Here is a 26,508-nt window from a genome sequence, read left to right as displayed (position 1 = left end):
GCATTCATAGAATCTCTCTCCAGTATTTTTCTGCTTGTCCTCACAAAATTTACAGGAACATCTTCTCTTTGAAAACTTCAGTTCCCTGTCAAATTTGTTTGGAATTGAACAACAGGATCAAAAGTTAATAAGGAAAGACAGAGAGACACATGCACACATATGCAGAAAGAAAAAAGTCTTGTCTTCTTAGGAAATCAGCTTAAAAAAGGCTGCTACTCACATAAATTTCCTTGATGAGCTCCACACCTTCACAGGTGCTGGTCCGACAGCCTTGTGAGACATAGAGCGATGAGGTAAAAGTGTGGAAAGTGGCATTGACTGTAACGTTTTCTCCTGCAATGCAAATGTAAAAGTAAACAGCATCATGAGTTAATTAATTAATTAATGTCCAGACTAAACTTCCCCTGGTGCAGCTTTGAACTGTTCCCACATATCCTATCACTGGATACCAGGGAGAAGAAGAGTTAAGCACCTCTCTCTCCACTTCTCCTCCTCAGGAAGCTGTAGAGAGCAATTAGGTTGCCCCTCATAATGCTGAGGAACATTTAATTAAACCACTAACACACAGTATCCCTTTTCTGACACAGGTCTGAGCAGTCTTATGCTACGATGTCTCCCACCAAAAAGCTGCTAGAAAGTTCACCTATCATTTTAACTCCCACTACTTAGGATAAGACTGTAAAATTTTCTCCAATGTGGACTGCTGACTTCTTCTGATGAGTGTTAGTACGTTCAGTACAAAGTACTTTTAGTGTTGGCCAATATTAAAGACTTTTTTAAGGCTCTGTGCAAAGGAATTCAGAGACCACTTTCCAATAAAACTGGAAAAAATATCTTCAACTAGAGGACAGAAAGGCAATAGGTATCATTTCTTTGGAACCTCTTTTTCCCATTATATCTAGGGAGTAACAGTAGATTGGTGATACTAATAGGAGAGGTAAGATAGCAAAATAAATAAAAGCATCATCTGCAGTGACTCTATATGAAGGAAAAACATATGGACTGCAGATTCTTCACACTTCAAGTCATAAGGTGACCAACGGATGGGATCAAGAAGAAAATTAGTTTCAGAAAGTAGGAGCTAATCCAGCCACAAAAGGAAGCAAGGGCATATCAGTTATGGTACTAGATCACTGGTCTTTTCTGACCCTGTTCAGTAATTTCCATGTTCCCAGTCCCAACTGAAAAACTCCAGGAAAGCAAATATGGCTCTGCCCATCTGTAGAGTACTTCTGTTTTTACAGGGGGTGGTCACTATTTCTGTATGATCTACATAAGGTAAACGGACAGGCAAGGAGCCTGCCTGAGGAGCAGTTTGCTGAAGGTCAGATGAGCAGGAAGCGCGGCATGAAGTGTGACAAGAAACCAAAGCAGCAGAGGAATAACCAAAACCCTTTGCCTTACCTGTTGTCTGCAGTTCATTTTGTACCCTTTTCAAGGCTTCCTTCACAGCTAATTTCAAATTTTCAGTAGTAGATGGCAAGTCCGAGTAATTCATGAGCATCACATTGATCACATAATTGTTGTTGCTACACTCATTTGAACCAACTTGCTGCAGCAGCCAGGGCAAGAAAAACAAAGGCCAAAGGGCCAGACTCAACATGTGTTTCTTCATTATTGCTCAGTTTAGATCCATTGTGTGTGCTCTCTCTTTTCTTTTTCTCTTCCAACCCTCTTTCTTTCAGATACCTTACATTGGTTTTGTTCCTGGGCAGGATAGAAGAGATATCCACACCATAGATTCAAAGACAGGCTATACAATTCTTCTCTCAGGCTCTTCCCTGCTGTCTTCACCTCTGCCCGTCCCTCCTGTGTACTAGGTGGCACTTCTGTTTGTGAAAAACTAACAACAGCAAAATTCAGTAGAGAGGCTAAAGGTTGCTGTGAATGTTTGCTCATGGAAAGGCTCAAGCTATAAACCTGAAGCATTACCTGAAACCTTGCCTGATAAGGGCACTAAGTCTTCATAACAGAGATGAGCTGAGAGAAGGAAGGTGACGGGACAAATGGACTGTAAAGACAACTCTTTAAAATGGAAATAAAATACAAGGTCCGTTAAAGCCTAGAGGATGACAGATGGTTTCTTCATGTTTGCATTGCCCTACATCTCTGGTTACATTGCCACACCATCTCTCCTGACTGGGCTCATAAATCAAAGATATATTTTCTTCTGTGAAGTTACCTATTTCATTCCTTCAGCTTTTACCATTGAAATACTTTTTGTGTTTTTTCAGTCCTCCAGACCAAAGCTTTTGTTTCTACTTACAGAGTAGACTCAGCACAAAGCTTGTCCGCTCATACTCGCCCAAGCATTGCACACCAAAGCACCCCACATCTGCCCTAGACGCATTGTTCCCAGGCAGCACAGGTCTCATTGTTCATTCCCACCTTGTCAGATGGCTCCTCAAATGGAGGACAAACATATTAATACTTTATGTGATGCAACCTCTTGCATCAGGTAAGGATTACCAAAGCTGAAGGTTATATCTCAGACCTGTAGGACCAAAGCTAAATTTTAAATGGCATTGCTAAGAGGCACACACTAGAGGACACAGCAGTATTGTTCCTGGGTAGGGCTCCTGGCTTTTCTGAGTATCTTTCCTGAGAATGGTCTCAGGGAAGGTAGGTAGAATGAAGGGAAGACAAAAAAACCCACAAGCCTTATGGATAAGTCTGGGAACAAAGGAGAATTGCAGGATAAAAGGAATCAACAGGCAAAATGAAATAAGTACTGAGTGTGGTTGGTCTGAATTTGGGGTGTTTGTGCACATCTACAGCAGCTTCTGTTTTTCTACTGAAACCTGGACTGAGGCTGTCAGATAATAAATCAATTTACTTTTATTACCTTCCTGAAATAGTTTTAAGACAAACAAGGAAAACAATCGGCAACAGGGTAACTGCTTTTGGTGTAAGACAGAACTGCAACTCCGTGGTTTCTTTCAAAGCCTTTATTCAAAAGGTGTTGAGTCCGCTTCAAATAGATTTGCAGACTTTTTACATGATCCTATTTTAATACCAAATTATTATTGTTTGAATCTCTCTTATACCAAACAACAGAGGATACCATGAGCCAGCATTTAAGAGCAGATCTTGAACACCTCAGCATATCTAATCTAGCATTTTTAATTAGTAATACAGTAATTCTATATTAGCAGTCTGTCCTGTAAACATCTGGACTAGTATGGCTGGCTAGAGCCACAGACTTAGAAGGGAATACAGCTTTTCATCCTAAGATCATCTGCTCATCACTGCCTTGTTTGATAGGTATTTATAAACTTCTTGAAATTTATTCCATATAAGTCAATAACAGATTTGACCCAAACTTCAGCAGAGCAAGATTTGCATTTTTACACTGTTCTTAGCCTATCTGAGAGAAACAGTTAGCTAGCGTGGACAGTGCAAGTAGAACTGAGTATTTTACATTGCCAATCACACAGGGAGTATGTAATGGCACCGAGGTCTCCTTGGTTTTATATCTCTTCATGTATTTGGTTGGTTTTCATGGCAGTGTAAAAATGTCCTTTAAAAACAAAAGGTAAAATCAACTGCAGCCTTAGCACAGCATTTCTTTTTACTCTTTCCTTTGCCCCCTGCCTTCACAGTGCCACAGGGGGTCCCCAGCCAGAACATGCTATAAATGAGTTGTTGACCTCTCAACTTTATAACTGCCTGCTGTGTGTAGCCTCTCAGTGTCAGGTCCCATGATAGGAGCACGCCTGGAGCACTGAGTGACATGGAGCAGGAGGGAATGTGGCAGGAGGCTGCAGCCGGGCTGAAGCAAGCACTCCCTGGAACCTGCTGAACACCACACTTTCCCTTGTACCTCTGGGCTTTGCACATCAGACTCAATTGCCTGGCAGACTGATCAGTAACATCTGCTTCATGGCATAAGAGAGACAAAAAAAGCTGTGGCATCACACTGTAAACCTGAGAATTACTGATACTATAGATGATCATGAGGGTGGAGAGAAGAAAAAGTAAACAAGTCATATGTGTGAAGCACAAAATCTGACACATCTGCCACAAGCAAAAGGAAAATTCTGTATATTTGTGTTTGTTGCTGCCTGTGCCTGAGAGATCTTTTCCCTGGGGCATAGAAGAGGTGAGACACCAGTGCCAGTCCGTTCATAGTGCCCTGGCTGCAGAATGAAGCTAAACTCCCAAGGACCCCAGCCAAATTCATCTAATTCTTTCACAATGTCCAGTCTAGCAGTCTATAAAACCAAGAGGTTACCAGTGACACAAACCAACCAGATACCCTAAAAAATCTTCCATATTCCTTCAAGGCACTGCCCCCGCTATCTCAGTAACTTTTCTCCAACCATGAAGCAGCTCTCATACTTCAAGGATTAGTCAGGGAGGGATACAGTTCAGAAATCTAGAAGTCAAATTATGTCAGAGGAAAGGAAAAAAAGCTTTTTGACTCCTACAGGCAACTGCACCTTTAGTTAGAAATACTGTTTTATGACAGAACTACAAGTAATGGGAGCATCCTGAAGGCAATGCAAATGACTCTGCCTTCCCCTGGAAGAATGCGAAGACAGGGAGAAGCAGAGCGAAAGACTCAAACACCAGAAATATCCTGCCTAAAGTAAGCTCTCCTGACACCCTCAAGATAAGCCACAAAGCAGATCCCCAAAACATCTTTGAATCACAACTTCCTGAACTACTTATTCTCTCTTAAAAGAGTCAAGGTTTAATCACCTTCTAAGGAATAAGGTGCTAAGAAACTGCAACTGACATCCCCAGTGCATTTTTTCTAGCTGTGGCTTCTAGGCATCAGCTACTGTTATCATCTTGTCAGAAAGGTAAAAAAGATCCCAGAATTAAGTAACTTCACTATATGCAAGCATGTATCCAAAAAGTCAGTTCTTAGATGTACATCAGTTTGAGTACCTCATCTTTGTAAACCTAGCACTATTAACCATTGATGGAGATCTTGCCTTGAATCATTGAATACAAACCCTGTCATTCATCGCTTGCTCTGCCTTCAGAAGCACAGGGATGATTAAGATTCAGATGGGCAGGCCCTGCATTTATTTGTCTGAAGAGTCCCTCACCACCATTAATAATACCTGTTGTGCTGGTTTTGGCTGGGATACAGTTAATTTTCTTCATAGTAGCTAGTATGGACTGTTTTGGATTTGGGCTGGAAACAGTGTTGACAATACAGGGATATTTTAGCTCTTGCTGAGCAGCACTTACACAGAGCCAAGGCCTTTTCTGCCCCTCACCCCACCCCACCAACAAGCAGGCTGGGGCTGCACAAGAATTTTGGAGGGAACACAGCCAGGACAGCTGGCTTCAACTGACTAAAGGGATGTTCCATGCCATATGATGTCATGCTCAGCATATAAAGCTGGAGAAGCAAGAAGGAAGATGGGGACATTCAAAGTGATGGCATTTGTCTTCCCCAGTAACCACTACACATGATGGACACCTGCTTTTCTGGAGATGGCTGAACCTGCCTGCCCATGGGAATTGGTTAGTTAATTCCTTGATTTGTTTTGCTTGTGTGTGCAGCTTTTGCTTTACTTACTAAACTGACTTTATTTCAACCCACAAGTTTTCGCACTTCTACCCTTCTGATTGTCTCGTCCATCCCAGCAGGGGGGAGTGAGCAAGCAGCTGTGTAGGGCTTAGTTGCTGTCTGGGGTTAAACCACAACAGTATTTTTTGGTGCCCAACACGGGGCTTGAAGGTTTCAAGATAATGACAGATTTGATTGGAATGTGCTAGATTGAATTTATAGCCATTATTGGTGTTTAGCTATTAATCGGCAGGCTCCTGTGCTTGCTATGGGGCTTGCTTGCCTTACTGTATATTAGTCTAGGGCTTGTTAGTCACTGCTTTTTGCTTTTGCTGCTTGCTGTACCGCTTATCATCTTACTCTGCTGTACCTGGGAACATTTTGATAACAGCAACGGTGATGCGCCAGGGCTGGCAGATGGCCAGGGCATCGCTGCTCTTCCTGTGCTGCTGTATTGGACAAGCTGGAACTCCAGTGTGAACTCGAGTGGACAGGGCTGTGACCTGTGGATGAGTCCACATGGGAGCAGGACACCCCAAAGTGTCTGTGGCCATGGATAAGCCCATGCCAGAGGAGGTATATCTCAGTGGCTGTGGTTATGTCAGTGCCACAGCAGGTATAGCTCCGAAGGTATTGTGGCCCAAGGATAAGTCCACACTGGAGAAGGTACATCTCGAAGCATCTGTGGCTGTGCAAAGTCTATGCCGCAGCAGGTATACTCCTGAACAGACTGTGGTGCATAAATAGGGCTCCATCTGGAGCAGCTACAACCCTAAGGGACTGCAGTCTGTGGACAACTCCAAGCTGGAGCAGGGGCAAGGTGAAGAGTTCATTGCAATATTAAACCCAATCGTCTGGTCCAAAGGGACTGGGGTGGAGATTGTAATGGAAATAGCTTTAAACTGTTGTAACCCATGATTCAAGTTGCATGTTGTAGGAATTACTCTAGCAGGAACCACCTGAACCAATAGAGGACAAGCTTTACAAGAAGCAGGGCAAGTGCAGCAGAGACTGAGCTGCATGGTGCTTAGTTGCCAGCTGGAGTTAAACCATGACACCTGTGCATATATTGCATAGCTACAAAAAACATAATAGGTCTCTGTGGGTGTTCTTATAATCTGTGTTAGATTAGAAATATAAATTCAGATTAACTCACTGAGAACTGTATCACGGGTTTTAGTGAAAGTGGGTTTAGTGTGTGATTCTACAGCACCATTTGTTTGTTCTGCCCTCTGTTTTATTGTATACGTGAAAGTATCAGCTGCCCCCAGTCAATCAAACTACTACTGTGGAAGTTGGCACCAGTAAGTCCTAGTAGGTCCGAAGACAATGTAGACATATTGTCATCTCATCTTCAATTTCTCTGGTACCAATGACAACCAGTGTAGCATTTTTCAAGCAACTATTTTGTAAAGAAACATGCATTGTAATACCATTGTGTTATTTTGCAGAACAAAATATTTTGACAGTGTCCTTTAAAATAGACACTTTTTTCTACATATTAGCACAATTATTTCTTTTCTCAGTGCCATTTAATTACTATTATTATTATCAAATTCTAAGTTTCAAAATTATATATTATTTTTTATTTTCTCCAGAGCTGGAAACTTTGACAGTACACAAGCGTTACATTAAAATAAAAAAGATGCTGCAAGTCTCCAGCATCGCAGAATTGGGAAATGTGAAGGACATTAAAAAAAGAATCCGAAAAGATATGTAAATAAAAAGAACAGCAGATGCATTTATGTATTTAATTCTCACTTACTTAAAAAATAAATTCCCTTGGTTTCAGTGGCCATGCTTATGTTGTTGAATAAAAGAGGTTGTAAATATTGTTTCTGTAAAATACGGAATTTTTAATGTGAAATTTGCATGAAACATTATATGCTGTAGTAGTTGATCATATTTAGCCAACAGAGTAAATGTAGAAAAACTTCAAACAATGTTGTTTTCAAGTTCTACTCACTATTACTAAGCCTGATTCCAAATTATTTTGATTTGCAGGGCTTTAACAGCTTTTACCCTGTCTTTAAAAAGATTTAGAGAATCACATTGAAGAAAAATAAAATAAAAATGTTTCCGTTTCCTTTTTTACCCAGTTTTGTTAGAGGTTGGAATCACAAATGTGATTACAAACAAAAAAAGAAAACATTACAGTATTGTAATGTCTGTGCTTAGTTAACATAGTAACTTACAGGTTTAGACTGCATAATATAAAGATGCCTTCTTTAACTTTCAATATTACAGAGAAGACCAAGGACATGAAATACTTTTTTTCTGTCTTAAATTATTTTTACAATATCTCTACTATCGAGATTTAGAAGACAGTAATGTAAATGGTGACAAACATAGTTGTATATTATACATATACAGCAGCTGTATACATATATATGGTTTACATGTATAGCAGCTGCATAGCAGCTATATTGACTTTTCAAAACTGACCTTTTTTTCCTCATTTACTACACAAGAACATAAAGAAAGACTTTACAAACATTGTTCTTTGGGGCTGAAACACTCTACTGATAAACAACAAGCCTGTAAACCAGCATGCAAATATGTGCGTTGTGTTGCATGATCCTGATAGTACAGCATGATCCTGATCCAGTACAGATCCTGATAAAAGTAGAAGTCCTTGCTATATTGCCATTCCCATGGGTTATCGAGAGTTTAGGTCTGTTCTTGGATTTCATAATTGCTGCCACATTAGTGGAATTATACTGCAAAACACTGACTGTTCTTATCAGAAGTTACCAACCTAGTAAGAGGAAATCTACAGACAATGATAAGAAAAGTTGTAACTGGAATTGCATCATACTCCCAGCAGCTTGGGTGGTGGCCTCATCTTTCTATTGATCTGTGTTGCCACGTACCAGAAGATGAAGCTAAATATGTGATGTATCATAAATACCTGACTCAATTAAGGAAGTCTTCTTCCTTTTAACCCTTTCCCAACACATATCCATGTTGAAATGAGTATTATTCATCCACCTGACTTGGATATTACCAAATTAAATAGTAATTTTTTCCTCTTTTTTTCCTTCCTTTTGCACTCCTCTAAAGGATCTTGTTTCCAGAGTGACAGGACATGTTTTTCTTTTCATCATAACAGTTAGCCTCTGTTCTAGACTCAGCAGGATACAGCTCTGTCAAGTGACGAATATAAGCTGTCTGTAACGTGCAGACATCTGTTCTGTTTTTCCTTATGAAGGTAAATGGCTTGAGTGTGTAATAATTTGTGTCTTCAACACATACTTCCGTTTCCTTAAATTCTTTTTAGTAAATATTATACACATCTATACTATGGATTGGATGGAGTTATGACATGTTCAAGCTAGTGCATACTTGATTCTGTAAATCCATATGTCAGTGGAATACTGTGCAGATATATCAGCACATGTTCCGGACCAGTATAACTGCATTCTCTGGGGTGTAGCACTTGCAATGATGTGGCTTTCTGGCTTGGGTAAGTTGTGTGGATCCAGCAAACCATGCATTGCCTTTTCAGTTCTGACACTGACTGGAACTAGATCAGCAGATTATCTCGCCTCACCTCCTTTGGTTCTACATACATAAACTTCCAAAAACTTACCTAAATGTGGTGCTGAAATCCAGTAAAAAGACAGCTTTTAAGTTACTTTTATTAACTTGGCTGAATCTTGATGACAGGTTGGATGCTGGAAGTATAAGGAAAATTCTAAAGACGCAGTTCCTGTAAACCCATATAATCACAGACATAAACACCAGTGAAAACTAAAGAAAGAGGTTTCCCTGCCAAAATAAAGATAAAAATTACGAGTTTTCATTTCACTGTTTGGAGGTCTTTCATTGACATTACTGTTGTTTGCTTTCTTGAGCTAGGCACAGAGACCTGACAAGAGCATTAAATGCACACATGATCTGTCACCTCTGTAGGCTGGTCTTTGCTGTCACCTTGCATGTTTCACCTTTCCTCGTCATGGGTGGTCTATCCAGGGCAGATTAAGGTTCAGAAGTTACTGACTCTATAAAAAAGAAGCAAATATTCTTCAAGTTCCTTGCTTTTAAAGGAATCATTTCCCATTGACTCATCTCAGGGAATTCCTTTGTAGCTTTAGCAGGGGAGCATTTCATTGCTCTCACTTCATTTATCTTGAGATGTCAGGTGCATTTTCAAAGATACAAGAGGCAGAACAGGGTGAAGCACGATTACTAAAAACACATGATCTTACCCGGACATTACAGAAATTGAAGCATGTGATTGTTGCAAAGGTCATTTCCTAACCTCTTGCTTTGGTTATCTGATGATTTTTTTCTCACTTCTTGCTTTTCCTTTCTCCCCCTTTTTTCTTTTCTTCCCCTCCTTCCTCTCCTTTTCTTAGACTTTCCATTCTCTGACTTTTTATTTAAACACTGATTACCCTCTTTGATGCTTATCTTGGTATTTAGTCACAGGTGCATGACTTTCCTTTTGCTGCTATCAGTGTAAATCAACTCCCTCTCTCCCAGCAATTCTGTGAGGGAATAAACATGATCATTAATCATTTTACAGCTCATAGCCTCCAAAGTAATGCCACTGGCTAATATAATCGTGATGGTAATGTCCTGGTTTCAGCTGGGGTGGAATTAACTTTCTTCTTAGTAGCTCACAGAGTGCTGGGTTTTGGCTCTGATGTGAGAACAATGTTGGTAACACACTGATGGTTTTAGTTGTTGCTGGGTAATGTTTATGCTAAGCCAAGGACTTTTTGGTTTATTGGGCCCTGCCAGTGAGAGGGCTGGAGGGGCACAAGAGACTGGGAAGGGACACAGCCAGGACAGCTGGCCTGAACCAGCCAAAGAGGCGTTCCATACCGTGGGGCGTCATGCTTGGTATAGAAACTTGGAGGGTTAGCTGGGGCCTGGGGATCGTTGCTTGGGGGCTGGCTGGGAATCGGTCAGGGGGTGGTGAGCAGTTGTACTGTGCATCATTTGTTTTCCTTTTTCCCTTTTCCTTTGGGTTTTATCCTTTTCCCCACCTTTCTATTATAACTGTTATTATTATTGTTGTTGTTATTGTTATTGCTTTTACCTTTTTATTCTGCTTAAATTAATATTTTTAATTATTTAATCTTAAAATTAGTTTTAAAGTTAAAATTAATTTAATCTTAAAAATAAATAATTAAAATTATTAAATCTCAATGCTCGAGTTTTACATTCCTTTCTGATTCCCATCCCCACCGCTCCCGGTGGCGGGGAGTGAGCAAGCAGCTGTGTGGTGCTTGGTTGCCAGCCGGGGTTAAACCATGACAGGTAAGAACTGCAGCAATTTTCCAGCATTATTAATAGAATAGCTGAACTTCTTGACTTGTCTTTAATTTATGCAGTGTCACCTTGGTATTTCATATGAGGAAAAGATTATAACATCTCTTCTGGCTTTGGTCTGCATCTAAATAACAGTTTCTACACCAGACATGATAAAAATATTTTGGTCAATTTGATGCTGATGAGAATACAGAAATAAATTACGTGTCCTGCTACACAACTGATGTTAGTGAATATTAGCTATGAATGGAGACTCCTACTGCTCTGAATGGGGTTTAGACCACTCCTGTACACAGAGTCTGCACCAATTGCCATAATGCCAAATTCTAGCATTTTGCCCCTGACTTATATTGCTCACACAGTATGTACAGGTAGCACCTCTACAAGTCAGGAGAACTTAATTTTTACACTGTGTTCAATCTGCCCACGTGCTAGGTTAAGCAATTTATAATTAGCAACCCTTCTAATGGCAAAGTCTATGGTTTTGATCAATTACAATCACAACCAAACTCATCACCTTGTCCTTTAATATTGTGGTAGACCTCACCTAAGAGGGAATGATCTGATTGGCAGAGTCACATCTTTGCCTGCTGGGAATGTGCCAGAACTCTTTGAGTTATGCTGAAGCAAATAAGAAGGATCCCTGCTATTAAATGTAACCTATAGTTCTGTTTTACATATAATGGGTCCACAGTTTCGTATTTGGAATTATGTCCATTTGGAATAAATTTTTACTTTCTCATCTTGCAGATAAGTTGAAGGTCAGTTGAAGCTAACCCTTACGGAATACATCATCTTTTTGGAGGCAACGAAAAGACATATAAAGAGGTGTGTGTGTACAGGTAGTGCTTAGGGGACTAGGGGACTTGCCTTCAAAGCATAGTTAAGATTAGAAGATGTCTCCCATCTGAGTTCCTCCTGGCAGCAGGGAAACATGCGCTTCTGAGCACTCCCTGCTCCACATGATTATAAAACTTTTGGTCAAGAAACTCCCCCCCCCCCATCCAGATAGATGCTGGAATCCCACTGGTGCCATGCAAAACACTGTCTGCAAATAAAAAGGAATTGTTCTGGCTGCTATCACTTTTTATCTCAGTTGACACTGTTCTTCTTGTGCCCACAGATAATCTACTGGCACTGCACATCTTTTAGCTCTCACACATTCCCCAGCTTTGGACCCACCACATAAGAATTCAGGAAGCCACTGGGAAATGGAAACCAGTGGAGCAGCTGAGAGCTTTGTTCCATTTGAGTCAATATTTTAGCTGTATTTATTATGTTGATTCTTAGAACAGCAGGATCTTATGAAAGAATCTATATTAAAAATGCAAGAAAGCAATGCAGGAAAATTGTATTTTCAGTTGCTTTTTTAAAAAAATAAGAATCTTGCCTAATTGTACTGTCTGCTTACTTGCTTGCTTGCATTTCAGTCAAAAATATAACATATACACCAGTGACAACTTCTGCTCCTTCTATTTCTCCCCCTTTACCCAGATGACTTTGGCATTTGTGTAGTAAAAACTCCTCAAACCAAAATCTTCAATTTTCCTAGCTTACTGTATGGAGCCAGAATACTCTATGGCAGTACTGAAAATTACTGCAAGATATTTACAACAATTATTATTTTCTTTCAGTTTGAAATAAAGTACTTCGGAGGCATTGTTTAAGATCTGAAGGAAAAAAGGCATCTTAAAATATCCCTGTCAACCTAGATGTTTTTCTTGATTTCACAGAGTTATGAGAGAGGAGACTCTGAAGTCTGCTAGCCTGCTTGTGGGAAAATTACCTTGGGGGAGTAGGGTGTGTGGCGGGTGGAATTAGAGAAAATTGGGGCCTAATAGAAGCACAGTATTATAGAAAGCTTTCTAGGGTAAAATACAGCTATTGCTTTCAGGATGGTTGGCATGCATGAAATCTACCTTACCATGGCTCCCAGAGCAACACAGCTTGCCATCTCAGCACCGGCTAATAGGAGTAATGGAGAGTGGAGCAGAGATGGAGACCCTACAGCCAGGCTCTGTTGTACTTACTGCAGGAATGGGAACTTGATGGTACCACACAGCTGATAAGCTGTATAGCAGTTGTCACATGAAGAATATATGAGAAGATGTCCGCTGCTGAGCCAACCATTGCAGTGAAATTACTTTCCTCAGATGAAGTAAATCTCATTGTAATAGTAATGCACACCTCCAACCCTAAGATACCTGCCTCCAAGGTACTACTACACCTCACTGGACACATGCTAGCAATCAGTAACAAAAATATATATGACTGGAGTAACTCAAGCTCCGCCTAAATGTAAAGAAAAAGGACTGGTCCTGGACTGAAGCAAGTCCAAACAGGGGGGAATTGTTGTCTAAACTCCTGAATTGCCACACTGATTTAGTGTTTAACTACATGTTAAACACATCTGTGCATGAAGTTAGGTCAAGCTGACCCACTCTGCAAATGAAGGGACTTTTAATCAAGGGAGTTAGCCTTAGGAAGGATGAGTGACAAAGAACAGATGGTGGAAAGAACAGTTATCTAAGAAAGGAGCGTTGCATTGGTTCTCTGCACTGGAATTGCTAATGGTGCAATTCAGGCAATATAAAAATGAAAGTTTGGGCAATTCCACTGCATGATGTTGCTCTGTAACTAGGAAAGATGTTTCATTTGCAGAAAACTGCATTGTCAGAGTCACTGCATGAAACAAGCTGTGCTTGAAAATGATCCAGAGCTGGCCAGAGAGATCAGCTGCTGTATGCAGTTAAATGTATACAAGCCGCATACCTAACATTTTATGTTATGCTCTCCATCTTTATAACTATAGAGATATAGATTGAGTGGCAATGTTTACCAGAGAAGTATGAACACCTGTGGGATTCCCTCCCCGCAGGGCTGTCAGGGGAGAGTGACCAACCCACCGAGCCCAAGGGCAGCAGCTCTCTGGTCAGCTGAAGCCGCTCTGGATCACCTCATAGAGCGAGGCGGGTTGCTGGCTACAAGCACATGAGATTCATTGTGGCATGCCAGGGAAAGCATTTTGGGATCGCACAAGTCTTATTAGGGGATGTTTAGGCAAAGGACCAAAGGTGGGGAAAAGATGAGATCATGGGGGCTTGGGGAGGACCCAGCCCGGGACACAGGACTGGGCGAGAGGGGCTGGTGACCTGCAAACCGATTGCTCGCCAGATGTTTCTGCGCCTAATCAGCGCAGTGTCACTTGTCGCCATGTGAAAACCCCATTTCTAACTGTTTTCCTGGGTGAGGGGACTCTGTCCCGCACGTGTCTCTGCGTGCAGGTTTAGCTGCCAGCAGCCAAAATTAAACCACAGGGCACTGGGGCCTGCGTCGCTACGGAGCCCGCTGCCCGCTGCAGCGCAGCGGAACGTAAGGGGCGGCGCCAGTCGCCAGCCGGCGCCTCTTCGCCGCCGCGCTCAGGTCGGCGCTGCTGCCTTCCGCCGTCCCGCGGTTACCCTGGCAACGGCGCCGTCGGCGGAGCGAGGAGCCCGGGCCCGGCGGCAGGATGGTGAGTGGCGGCGCGGCGGGGGACGCGGGCCGGGGGAGGCCCCGCCGAGGCCCGGCTCTGACCCGGTTCCGCTCTGCTTTCTGCCCAGATGCTCTCGCGGGCCAAGCCGGCTGTGGGGGGTACCCCGCCGCCGGGGGACAAGCGGCGGAAGAAAGGGAAGAAGGTGCCGCAGCTGGAAGAGCTCCTGGCCCAGAGGGACTTCACCGGCGCGATCGCCTTGCTGGAGGTAACGGCCGCGGCGGGGCAGAGACCCCCGCCCCAGGGCGCCGCCGGCACCCTGACTCGCCCGCTCCCCTCGGGAGAGCGGTGCCGTCGCTGCCACGCCTGCGCTCGGCGGGGCGGCGGGGCGAGGGGAGCCCTTCACCCGCCCCGTGTCCCCCTCGCCCCGCGCCGCGCCCGTTGGGCCCAGCGTGGCAGCTTTCCCCCTCGCTTCGCAGAGCGAGGTTTGGGACGTGAGGGTTGCCTGTGCTTCCCTCCGAAATGCGAGGGCAGCTCCGCCTCAGTTGCGTCCACAGCTGTCAAACAATCGGTGATATAAGATGGCCTAGTATTACTTTGATTATCTGTGGGGTTTTATAAACTGTGTGATAGCTGACAAAATTCTTACATTCTTCTCTATAAAGTTTAAACGGCACGTGGGTGAGCAGGAGGAGGATGCCGACCTTTGGATTGGATACTCTGCCTTTCATTTGGGTGACTACAAGAGAGCGCTGGAGGTAAGGTGGGGAAATCCTGCTCCCTGAGGTTGGAAATCAAGATGTGATAAAGTGATGACAACAGGAGGAAGATGTTCTATAACACGGCATGGTTCTGCTAGCCAGCTAAGGTACAAATGTACAGTAATAAGGCAGATGCTGTGGAAAGCAGTTTGGATTGGAGAGGAAAAAAGGAAAGGTATTTGCCTACAAAGATAGACCTTTTTTAATGTTACCTGCTGTCTGATTTAATACTAGGCTCAGTAGCGTAATTTGCTTTTTTATATATTGCAGTTCATATCCTAAATTTTTTATTCCCTTCTTGCACCTAGCTTTCCACAGTTTTGTTTTTCAGGTTTAGTTATGTCTTTGTTTTCATTGTGTAGCTTATCTGTAATATGCATGCTTTTTTCTTTAGAGGTTGATGCCTCTGGCCATTTAATGTACTTTATTGTTCCTCTTTATGTTTGCTTGTATTAAGTAATTCAATTAAATGAAACATTCTTATTTTCCAAAAGCTTTAAGTCACTAAAAGACATGTTGATTATTCAAATATGCATACATTTTTAATATTTGCACCATACAGTGCTGTTGTGTCTCAGTGTATGAGTCAATAACGCAATTCCTTTTGTGTCCATTTATGTCTCCAGTGAAACTCTGTTGCCACTGCCCCTGGGATCCCTTTATCTTCTCGGTTGTGCTAGCCTATCTCTCTGTAGAAGTCCTAAAAAATTTTTGTTGTTTGCCTTGCTCTGTACCTCCAAGGGCTGGAATCAGTGGAATCACACCAGAAAAGGAAGTGTTATGGAGTGGTAATGGTGATACCCACAAGGCTGCATATAAGCTAGTGAAGATTTGAAAACAACTCAGTCTGCCTGAATACTATTTGTCTCATTGCTGTATTCCTACAGATGTGAATTGCTGGGTCCTTACAGTGCTGTATTATACCATTTAAGGCTTACTGGGTTTGGTCAATGTTAGCTGGGAGTGATCTCCATCATGATTCACTGTGAAGTATAACTGTGAAGTCTAGCTGGTTTTGCAGTCTTTTAATTTGCTTTTTTATGGAAGAAATATTAAAAACAGATGATCATTTAAAGTATTGACAGAAGAAAATAACTACAGAGAAACAGATTATGGAACAATGATATTTTCTCTCTTAGATACATTAGGTGTTTAACTGTAGTAATACATGGTCATGTGCACAAGTTTCATGTGAGGTGGAAATAGAATTTCAAAAGCTTCCGAGTAAGTTCAAAAGGCATTTTCCCCCTTAAAAATTGAAGAGGAAACCCGTTGGAGATGTTAGAAATGCTCAGTGAATCAAACTGACTATATGGTATAGACTGTAGAATAGTAGTATAGGACATAATAGTAACTTAATATCCATGTTTAGAGTTGTGGAATTTAAAGATTATGAATGTAACAATCAGTAACTGAAATTAATTTATATCTAGATGTTAGGTGTTAATAGGGAGTGAAAATTTGTATACACATGAAAAATAGCTTGCAATTTCTTTGAAATAAATTCTACTTGGAACACCCAATAGGTGTTTTTATAGCCAGAGCAGATTTTAAATATTTCCTTCAACAAAAATATAACAGCATTATTTATTTATTAGCGATTAGGTTTTGTACGTGGTTTGGATTCACCACTGGGTGATGCTGTTGATCCAGGCTTTTAAAAGCTGCAACATAGTCATCTTTTTCCCGGTTTTCTGCTGGAGTAAGGACAATAAAAGGTTTGCGTGCATGGTTTGTGGTTGATATGTATGTGTGTGCGTTTTAAGTGAGAGATCGCAGGCCCTATCTTTGCGAATTCATGACTGATCTTTTGCACAGTGATGAGTCCTGATAACTTTATCATTCTGTGGTGGCATATGGGAAATAAGCCTGTGCATCTCAACCTAGTTTCTTCTGGGACAGAACACTGTAGTTATAATTCCCAAGCCTGTAGTAATCAAGGGGAAGAGTGCTGACTGTGGAGGCTGAATTGCCTTCCAGTTGTCAGCTTCAAGATTGAAGTGTAATTCTGTATCTTCTCTGCTATGTTACGGAGGCGTTGTTGCTGTATTCTCAAGGACAAACTCTTTGATTATCTGTAACCTCTAGATCTTGGAGCGCTCTCTGGGGAGTGCCAGGAGCACTATCAGTAAAATACTATGGATAGAAGATTCTGTAGAATTCTCCAGAGTGACATTACACGCAATCGAAATGATTCACGCTCCTAAGTGCCTGCAAGCGACAACACATAGTCTGTGTCACCATATTCCCAGTTAATGGTTTGTATTCCATACACTTGATGAGGGTCTTCAGAAATTATACTGCTCAATAATCCTTTTATTTATAATTATACTTTCATAGTGAGCCAGGTGTGCTGTTTGCATGTCAACTTTTGGAGAGGCTTGGGAATTGAGGTGAGGTGGCCATCATCCACTACTGGGAGAAGGAGGGAAAAAATGAAAAACGCTCAGACCTCCAGCTCCAAGAATATCTTAAAGGAGAATGACAGCAAAATGTCTGGTACATTCACATGAAAGAATTTATATTCTCTTATCATAGGCACAGCAACAGTCAGGTATACTCTAGTAGAGTGCTAACCTCAGCTTCACTAGGGTCAGACTTTTCCCTTCTTAGTAGATAGAATCCTTTCTCAGAGGTTATGCCCCTGACACTGGTCTGGTGGGATCACCTCTACTGCTGTAAACCAATTTACAAATGGTACTGCACTAGATTTGACTCTTCCAGCAGCTGTGGTAGCAGTCCCTCCCTGGGGACTGTCTAGCATCCTTCACTGACAAATTGATTTTTACTAACACTGAGTGGCTAGTGTCTTCTGGGCATCACATGGCAACTAGAACTCCCATAGTGGGTGGCAGCATCTAATTAGTTTTCTGGAGTCTTCCATACCTACTATCCCTAATGGGGAAAAAAAACACCTGCCTTCCTGCCATGACTTGTTCATAAACCCTTCCTGAAGAATTTCCCAGTGTCACCCAAGGACCAGAATCAGAGCATCAGTCTAATGATTCTGTTTCTGAGCTGCCTGATCTTATAAACTGAAGCAGCCGGGGCCTAAGAAAGGGAGGGTTATAAGACATGTTTGAGGTATGGAAAATTTAAGAGAAGTATTGGCAAGGGCAGGTGTGCTGCTAGGCTGCGTTCAAGGACAGGTTTCACGTTGGCATTCAGCACCCTCTGAATGGGCTTAAGCATACAGGATGGTGGCATGGTACGGCTGACAGACATGGTTGTGCCAGTTTGGCCCATCAGCTGCACACCTGAGAGCAAAGCATGATCCCTGTGCCAGAGCCCACAATGCATTGTTTCTCTCAAGGTCTCACAAATGACAGCCAGGCATTCTGACAGCGTCTCCTATCTGCACCTACCTCCTAGTAGAGAAATCAGGATTCGGCCTCTTCACTGGACAGGACCTTCTGGCTACCCTGACTTTGCTTAGGATAATTTCAGTCAAATTGTAAATCATGAAAGGAATAGGGCTGTACTAGGGTAATGGTTAATCCATGAGCAGTATCTGGTCTTGTTTAAGTACTTTGCTGCAACTATGAGAATACAGGTACACTCAAGTTCCTGACAGCTGAAGCTAGAAAGTAGAAGATGGATTTTTGACTTCAGCCAGTTCTGTAGGCTTCTCGGTCATGACTTTAGCCAGGTTACAATGAGTATCTCCACTCTGAGCACCTCCTTTGAGTACCTATGGGGCAACCCTGTAGGCTGGCCTGTTTGTTGGCTCTTCAAGATGTGTTTATGGGTTTGGAGAATCCAGACAAGTCATAAGGGTATTGAGGAGAATCCTGCTAGCCTCAGTGTTGTCATTAGGTGTCCATAGCTGTATGCAATCAACCTGGTAGTCTGCTTTTGAATAAAAGTGCATGTATCTTGTGAGAGGGGCACAAGGTACAGGAGGGTGAAATAGCAAGAAGTTGTTTTGCTCCTGATTGACAAAAATATGCCACAGGTTGACTGTTGGGAACGCTTTTGGAGTATTTAGTTTGTTTGGTTTTGTTGGTTTTGGGGAAAGGAGGAGGGAAAACGTAGTCTTTGTGAGACTGATGTTGAATGCATTTTAGTGAGGAAGGGGGCAACAGCACGTTGTCTGGGTTCATGGCCCAGAACTACAGAGTAAGGAGTACTAGTAGTCCTCATTTTTATTTACTGTGTTTCCATAGATTAGCACTGGTACTGCTAGAGCACTCTTTATTTATTGCTTGCTTTGAATGGCAAAGCCAGAACATGACTTGTGTTTATGCACTTTGTCTTTTCTAATTAATCTGCCTGAAGCCATAGCTGAAAGAGACCTTTGGGTGCATTTAATCTGAATGAATTTTGAAAGATTCCAGATGGTCCCAATAAACAGCAGCAGCCTGTCTCTCAGAGGTCCGTGACAGGCCTATGTCAAGATTTAACTGGCCTCAGTAGGAAAGGTTGGCCTCTATGTAAATATTTTATTTATTTATTTTAAATCTTCTTGAAAGACAGTGAGTCCCTGAAGTATTAAGACTGATCTGACTTTTAAGGGCATACCTTACCAATATCTTCTCTGTTTGGGACTGTAGTTCACTTTCCCTTGGCAAGAGAAAAAGAATAAATCATTATGTTTCCAAACTATAAACTTTTGTTGTCAGCATGTTTCTGTTCTTGGGATTCACTATCCTTTGGGCATAGCTTATGTTATCTAGTGCTGTATATACATCTGTGCCTTTCCCCCAGAGATAAGAAGTCTTACACCCACAGTGGCACAATCTGGTAAATTCTCACTAGGCAAAGGGAAATTCCAGTTCATATGTTTGGAGGAAGAATACAGAGTCACCAAGGGGTTGTGTTGCTGGGAGGAATGAGAGGCTTATGGTGGTTGGGAGTGTGTGGATGGCATTCTTTCAGCCATCTTTCAGGTCTTGTTAGAACCTTGCACGACCCTGCCTGCTTTGCTTTGTGCTGCCTGTTGGACATGACTGGATGGAGACCAGGAACAGCAGCAGGAGGCACTTCCACTGGGAAGGTCCTTTGTAATAATCATCAGAAACCTGACAGAGGGGAAAAAAAATGGCATGGCGAGGTTTCCCTGCCTCTGTTTTCATTTCTATTGTTACGCAGAGAAAGGATCTTTATATTCAGGAATATCACTGGTAGCTGCAAAGTTTTTTCATTAAAAAGAAGTGGATAAAAGGATTGAACTGTTAATTTTTTACCATTTCACAAATAACAAGAAATGAAGCAGTTTATGTGGCAGTTTTAAGGCATATGTAATGAATGCAAATGAGTAAGAAATATCAGAATATGTTAGCTAGTGGTTTTCTATAGCTGTTGGCTGTAAATCTTAAAATGGGAAATTATGAAGTTAGGCACAGTTTAGTAATATTTACTGTAGTTACGTCTTTGTCTATTGGGAAATCTTGAATTTGCCCAATACTGACTTGTAGGCTTGTGTTTTAATGCAGCAGTGTCCAAACAATTTTGATCACGCGCCCCTATCAGTAAAAAATTTTCAGGCACACACTCCCAGTATACGTACATATATATATTTATAAATTATATACATGTACTACTGTAGTAATATATTATGTAATTATAAAACATACACAAAAATAGAAATTAAAAAAGGATGAGATAAAGATAGAATAGATGCTATTTTGAAAGTACTTATTTTGGTTATTAATGTTACAAATTTCTTTTTTCCCTGCACCCCATGGTATTGTTTTGCTTAAGTGCTAGTGTGTGCACACCTGACTTTGGAGACCACTGTTTTAATCTATAAAAAATATGCTGTCTACGAGTTTATAAAAGCATGGTTAACACTTGCCTCAGTAAGTATTCACAAAGATTTCCCTGGCGTTCATGGTTCCCAGGCTTTGACTAGAGGAGTTACAAAAACATCAGAGGAGACTGAGGAAAAGCTGGTTGTGTTGATGCCTTTATAACTTTAATATATGAAACTCTTTAAAAAATATATATGTAATTTTAATATAAATATAACTTCAATATTGACAGAATTCATGCTTTTACAGTGAAGATTTACAGCAGTGCTTGTCCCTGTTGTCTGTTCTATTGCTGTAAACAAAAAAGAGCTAGGGACATATCAGATTAAAATGTAATAGTTTCATTGTGAGAAGTGCAATGAATGTGAGGATAAGTAAATTGATCTAAATAATTTAATAATATGTTGTAAAATGGTGGGAGAAAGAATGATATTTAATACAATTCTGTGCTATTACACATTTTTAAAAAATCAACCTTCTCTTCTGTTGCAGGAATATGAGGCCTTAACCAAACAACCAGCTTGCAATCCAGATGTTTGGGTGAACCTTGCCTGTACATACTTCTTTCTGGGGATGTATACGCAAGCTGAACAAGCAGCCTTGAAAGGTGAGATATATAAGTCTCTGATGGAAAGGACTACTTGTTGACTTAAACACTTAGAGTGATTTCCAAAGAAAAGTATTCAATGCTGCTGGGTTTTTTTTTTTGTCCCCATAAGAATAAAGGATACTTTTGAGCAAAGTTTTTTAGTTTGGGGGTTTTGTTTGGTTTCTTTTTTTTCTTTTTTTTCTTTTTTTTTTTTCTTCATTTTACATGAGAGTTGTGATGTAGTTTGTTTCCTAAAAATACCTTGGGCAGGTGGAGCAGCTGGCACTGAAAATGAAAGAAGCATCTGGAAAATAATTTTAGTTATTAATTCCTAAAAGCAAAACCCAGCATATGTTGACCAACAACAAAAAGTTACTTTTCGATTGATTCCATATTTCTGAGCCAGTGCAGATGAAGCTAATCAGTCTACTGAAATTACCAAAAATAAGCATCTGAGAGAGTTCAGTATTCTCTCTGATGTGGACAAGAACTCTGTTTATGCAGTTTGAGTGACTTATTAGGTGGTCTTGTTGCCTTCTAAGTCAGATATTAAATATCTGGTTCTTCCAGGCGTGGAGTTCACTGCAGTGACATTGTTACATGCTACTTTAATCTGAAGGTGCATTTAAAGAAAAGGAGTAGAGATGAGATTCCAAGGCAATTTCTACTGCCTAAAAATGTTTCTACAGTTTATTTTGTTATCCGTCGCTTTATATTTATCTTAGTGATTTATGTTTTTTCCCATAACCATAGCATCTCACTGCTTTCTAAGTAGAATTACTAGTGGTGATGTTCTCAGTCAACTTCTGACTCTTGCCTTTTTAGGATAAAAACTCTTACTGAAGTGTGGATTTTCTCTTTTCATTCTTTCTTTAGTCTTCTAGTCTTGGGCTGAAAATAGGGTGGGGAGAAAATAACCGTGTACTTTCTGCTACTGTGGAGGAGTGCCCTTCAAAAAGGACTGTTCTGTAGTGGTTTTTTAGAAATAATTAGATTCCTGTATCCCTTTAAAATCATCTGAGAAGTCATGCTGAGCTCGAATCTTGAAACTGGGAATGTTTTGTTTCCAACTGTAAAAAAAAAAATCATGCGGAGCTTTGTGATCTGTATTGTCCAAAAAGTGTGTAAATTTCTAATATTTACAGATAATAATCTCTAATGTACCACAAATTTGATCTTTGGTGATTACAGTCCAGGACTTGAACTGAGATCTAAAAATAATTGGGCAATAGAGCTTGAGGTGTCAGTGTGACCTAAACCATGGGGGAAGCAAGCAGTTGCATCCTGTACCAGTTGGAGTCATTGTCATCAACTTCATATCATGTGAATTAAAGTAATCCATTCTAGAGATGACAGATACACATCTGGGCATGCACCTTCATTACTTTATTAGTTGTGAACTGGAAGTGAGGGACAGTTAATTTTTTTGTGCCACCTCAGATTTGTTTGTAGTAGCATGGTGAGTGGCAGGGTAGGGGGTGCAGTTAGTGGTACTCAGGTGCTGGAGGCAAGGGCAGGAATGTTGAGAAAGGAGTGCAAAATGTCAGGAGTGTAGCAGAGGGTGTATTTTGCCTGAATTCTTGCGTACTGCTTGCTGTTTGTTGCTGCAGTTATGCTAAGCCCCTGAAAGTAGTGTAGTGCTAAAGCAAATGAGAAAGAAATAATTTATTTTCAGCTATAATTCTGAATTTCTACAGTCATAGAGTCTGTATGTGAAAGGGAACACAAATGTCAGCTAGCTTTCTGGAATAGGTTTTCTACACAAACATATAAATATCTAGAAATCAAATAGAAGTTCCTTCTTGCAATGTACTGTTGCTGTTGCTTAAGAAAATTATTAACTGTCTGAGGAAAAATATGCAGGATACTTAAAAATTAGGAAATTAGCATTAAAAGCCATGATGTAATTACTACGTTTCATACAGATATATAGCCTGCAATCTCCAGTGGAGCAAGGTTTTACATTTATTTTATAATAGATGTGAAGTATTCTTTTAGCTTGTTGTTACTTAATTAAAACTTCAAGGTACACTTTCTCAGGAAAGAATAAATCTGTGTATCAGAAGTCATATAAACCAGAATTACTGCAAATATAACCTAAGTAGTAGAGCAACACAGCAATAAAGAAAAATCCTTCTTTGAACTTTTTTCATTACAGTTGTACTTTACCTCCTCTAGGCTTTCTTCCAAATTCCTTTCAGATATTTTTGGCTTCTCCTTTTTCCCTGCTGTGCCCTTACATGACAGTTACTAATGTTCCTGGATCTGAGGTGAAGGTAGAGTTACTTAAAGTCAGCTACTGTTGTCTCATAGTCATCCCATAGTGAAGCTGCCAAGTGATAGGTTGTTTTGTTTACTCCTTTTGCATCCGTGCTCTCATATATTGGCTGAATGTGTTTTCCATGCTGTGTGCTAGCCCATCTAGTCTTGGGAGAATGAGACTGAAAGTCATCTTCTTGGTTTAATACATAATATTAGTAAAAATAAAAAAAAAAGTACTAAAATATTAGTAAAGTACTATTTTTAAATTATAAAATTATAAACCCAAATAATCCTAGGTTGCATTCCCAGTTCTTGTGCCTTGCAAAGCACAAGGACCAGAAACTCAGCACACTTGCATGGTGATCCTGGCAACCAATTCCTAGTGCTCTTGGAAGCCATGGGCTAGCACTGCATCAAGAAAAACAGAAGAAATTACAGCATTCTTTTAAACCACAAAGTGTGCACATAAGTAGGCTGCAGTTAAATCTGTTACGAAAAACAGTCTTTTTAGGATAAATGGAATTTTACAATTAAATTTAAGATTTATCCACATACAGGGTTGTGTTGCTGAACCACTCATTAAAGTTCTTTTCCCCCCTCCTTTTTTCTTCCTTCCTTCTAACTTCCTTTCCTTTCTCCCTCCCTTTTGATGGACAAAGCTTTGTAATTACTTCACTTCTTCACAGCTCTGTGTGTCGGATCAGAATTTGGTTTAACTGAACAGACATACTTCTCATTTCACAGCTTATACTGGAAGGAGCAATATTGTACAAAAACAGAACAGAGATGGGTTAGTAAGAGCAATGACATTTTCCAAACCATTTTTGCTTATGTATGTCCTAATGTTTACCAGGTGTCAGATAGCTGTCACTGCTGAAAATGTGCAGTTATAAGTGGGCATGGAAAAGTTGCTGGGTTTTCTTTTTCTTTAGACTGCATGTTCACCTACATGCAAAATTATCTGCTTTCTCTGTGTACTATATTTCTTGAGAACAGTAGTTCATTTTCATTGCATTTTAGCTGTGGTTTTGAAGCAGCGGAGTTTGATATATGGAATTTTCAACGTGCTCAAGTGCAAATATCAATTTAAACATATTTAAACTTTAAAAACTATTAACCTTATTTGCTTGGTTTGCTTTTTGAAGTATAATGGAAGCTACACAACAGGAATAATTGATAGGTTTTTGCTTCAATAATCTTTAACTTACTATGCTTAGGCATGACTGAAATGAGATGTGTCTGTATATGGTAAGTAACTGAACATAGCTGAACTGGCTTTTAAGTGTGTTAGAAATGGAAAATTTCAATGAATGCCCTCTGTAAATTTCATTCAAGAAAATTCTGAACAGTTGAGCTATTCAAGTGTGTGTAAGTGCAAACCTCGCTATTGGACCATGGTTTTTCCAAGCACTTTTCCAATACCCTTGCATCTTCCCTCCACCAGTGAGACTGTGGTTCTGAAGCACAGAGGGCTTCATTCAGCTACTGTATTCAGGTGGGCAGGGTGCTGTTTCTCAGGAACAGGAGAATAAGTTTGCCTGTGCTCATATTTTCTGTGCTGTCAGGCTGGAGCTTTCTCAACCCTGTTCCATTCCTACCAGCACCTGCTATGTGTGTTTAAGATGTGCTCTACATCTGTTAATGTGTGAAGTGCTGCCATAGCATATGCATTATGCCTGCTGGATGGGTCTTCTTAATGTTGGATGCGTGACCAGCCCTGCCTTGCACTCTTATGAGAGGAAAAAAATGCCCAATTTTCCATGACTGTTTCATTATCTTACTGCCTGTGGCAGCAATATGAAACCCACTAAGACTCTGAGCTGCCATTTCTAGTGAGCTTAACTTTTTGTTTAACAATTAGTGAAGGTAACTCTCTTCACTCTTATTGGAGCTGTTTATTATATCTTAATAAATACTTCAATAAGTCCCTGTTCAGTGTCAGCACATAAAAATATACAGAACACTTTTAAGATCCGTGTCAAACTATGACTTCAGTGCCTGGATCATCAGCAACTGATCATGACAAACATTCTAGCATAGGAAGATCAGTGTGTTTCCTAGCTGGGGGAGATACATCCTATCCAGCTACCTCAGCAATGTCTTCAGCACAAGATCAATATTAGAGCTGGAGCAGGGTGCAGGTTGATGCTGTGCAGCATTGTGATCGTGTTTGTTATGATCACTAGATTGCTTAGTACTGATTTTAAAAAACAATAAAAATATGTACAGTCATCTTCTTGAAAAAGTAGCACAGGGTCAGATTGTGCTTCCCTGTGGCACTAATAGGTCTGTGACAATGAAATTCAGTAGCAGCAAAGAGTAATAAAGGTACAAGCCTAATGTCCCTTAAAGTCATTATCTCTGATAAGACAGTTGTATCACTTCCTGCTCCAGTGATTGACAACAGTTTTATCCAATATTCATAACTAGATTCTTTCTGGAAACTAATCTGACCTTGTTCATGTTTCCTTGTCTTCCTGAAAAAATGCATTTGGCACTGGGAGAAAAGAAACTGCTGATATTGAATGCTTCCATGGTTCTGTGTACTATATCGACAGGACTACATTTTTGGGGGTTTTGACCCTCTCCTGCTCTGGCTAACATTAAGTAGAAGTGTCTTATTTTAAAGAATATCAAATAGATAGGATCATATAATATCTTATGAAGCAGGACATTTTGTCTCCCTCCATATATCCACGCACACCACCAGAATGCAGGTTTCATCTTTTGCCTGTAAATTACATGTAAAATAATGTGGACTAACCCTCCAGCTTTTGCCAAGAAGTAAATAATAATTTTGATGTTGGATCAGATGCTAGGTTTGCAAAGGCAGCAGTGCAGTCATTGGTTGACCAGTGAAA

At 40.7% G+C, this 26,508-nt stretch overlaps 2 protein-coding genes across 3 annotated transcripts in view; one reads left to right on the top strand and one right to left on the bottom strand.

Annotated features, from left to right (window-relative positions):
• Positions 1–11,809, bottom strand: part of GUCY2C (guanylate cyclase 2C) — a 61,790-nt gene extending 49,981 nt beyond the window's left edge. Inside the window, exons 1-2 of the mRNA XM_080393112.1 lie at positions 1,405–11,809; positions 221–333 (exon numbers count right to left, since the gene is read on the bottom strand). Of these exons, the coding sequence (XP_080249238.1) occupies positions 221–333; positions 1,405–1,615 (324 nt within the window). The 5' untranslated portion in view covers positions 1,616–11,809. The remainder of the gene's footprint in view (positions 1–220; positions 334–1,404) is intronic.
• Position 11,810: 1 nt separating this feature from the next.
• The window catches only part of IFT56 (intraflagellar transport 56), a 58,477-nt gene continuing 43,779 nt past the window's right edge, over positions 11,811–26,508 (top strand). The window contains exons 1-4 of one of the 2 annotated variants that reach the window (XR_013929072.1): positions 11,811–14,324; positions 14,413–14,550; positions 14,948–15,040; positions 21,289–21,403. Coding sequence is in view for 1 of the 2 variants with exons in the window: in XM_080393121.1 (XP_080249247.1) it covers positions 14,322–14,324; positions 14,413–14,550; positions 14,948–15,040; positions 21,289–21,403 (349 nt within the window). In the remaining variant the exon portion in view is untranslated. The remainder of the gene's footprint in view (positions 14,325–14,412; positions 14,551–14,947; positions 15,041–21,288; positions 21,404–26,508) is intronic. The other variant, XM_080393121.1, reaches the window with a different exon arrangement.

The sequence above is a fragment of the Falco punctatus genome, assembly GCF_963210335.1.
Source record: "Falco punctatus genome assembly, chromosome: 6".
NCBI classification, from domain to species: domain Eukaryota; kingdom Metazoa; phylum Chordata; class Aves; order Falconiformes; family Falconidae; genus Falco; species Falco punctatus.
The sequence above is the reverse complement of the archived record's forward strand: the minus strand, read 5'-3'. Positions and strand labels throughout refer to the sequence as shown.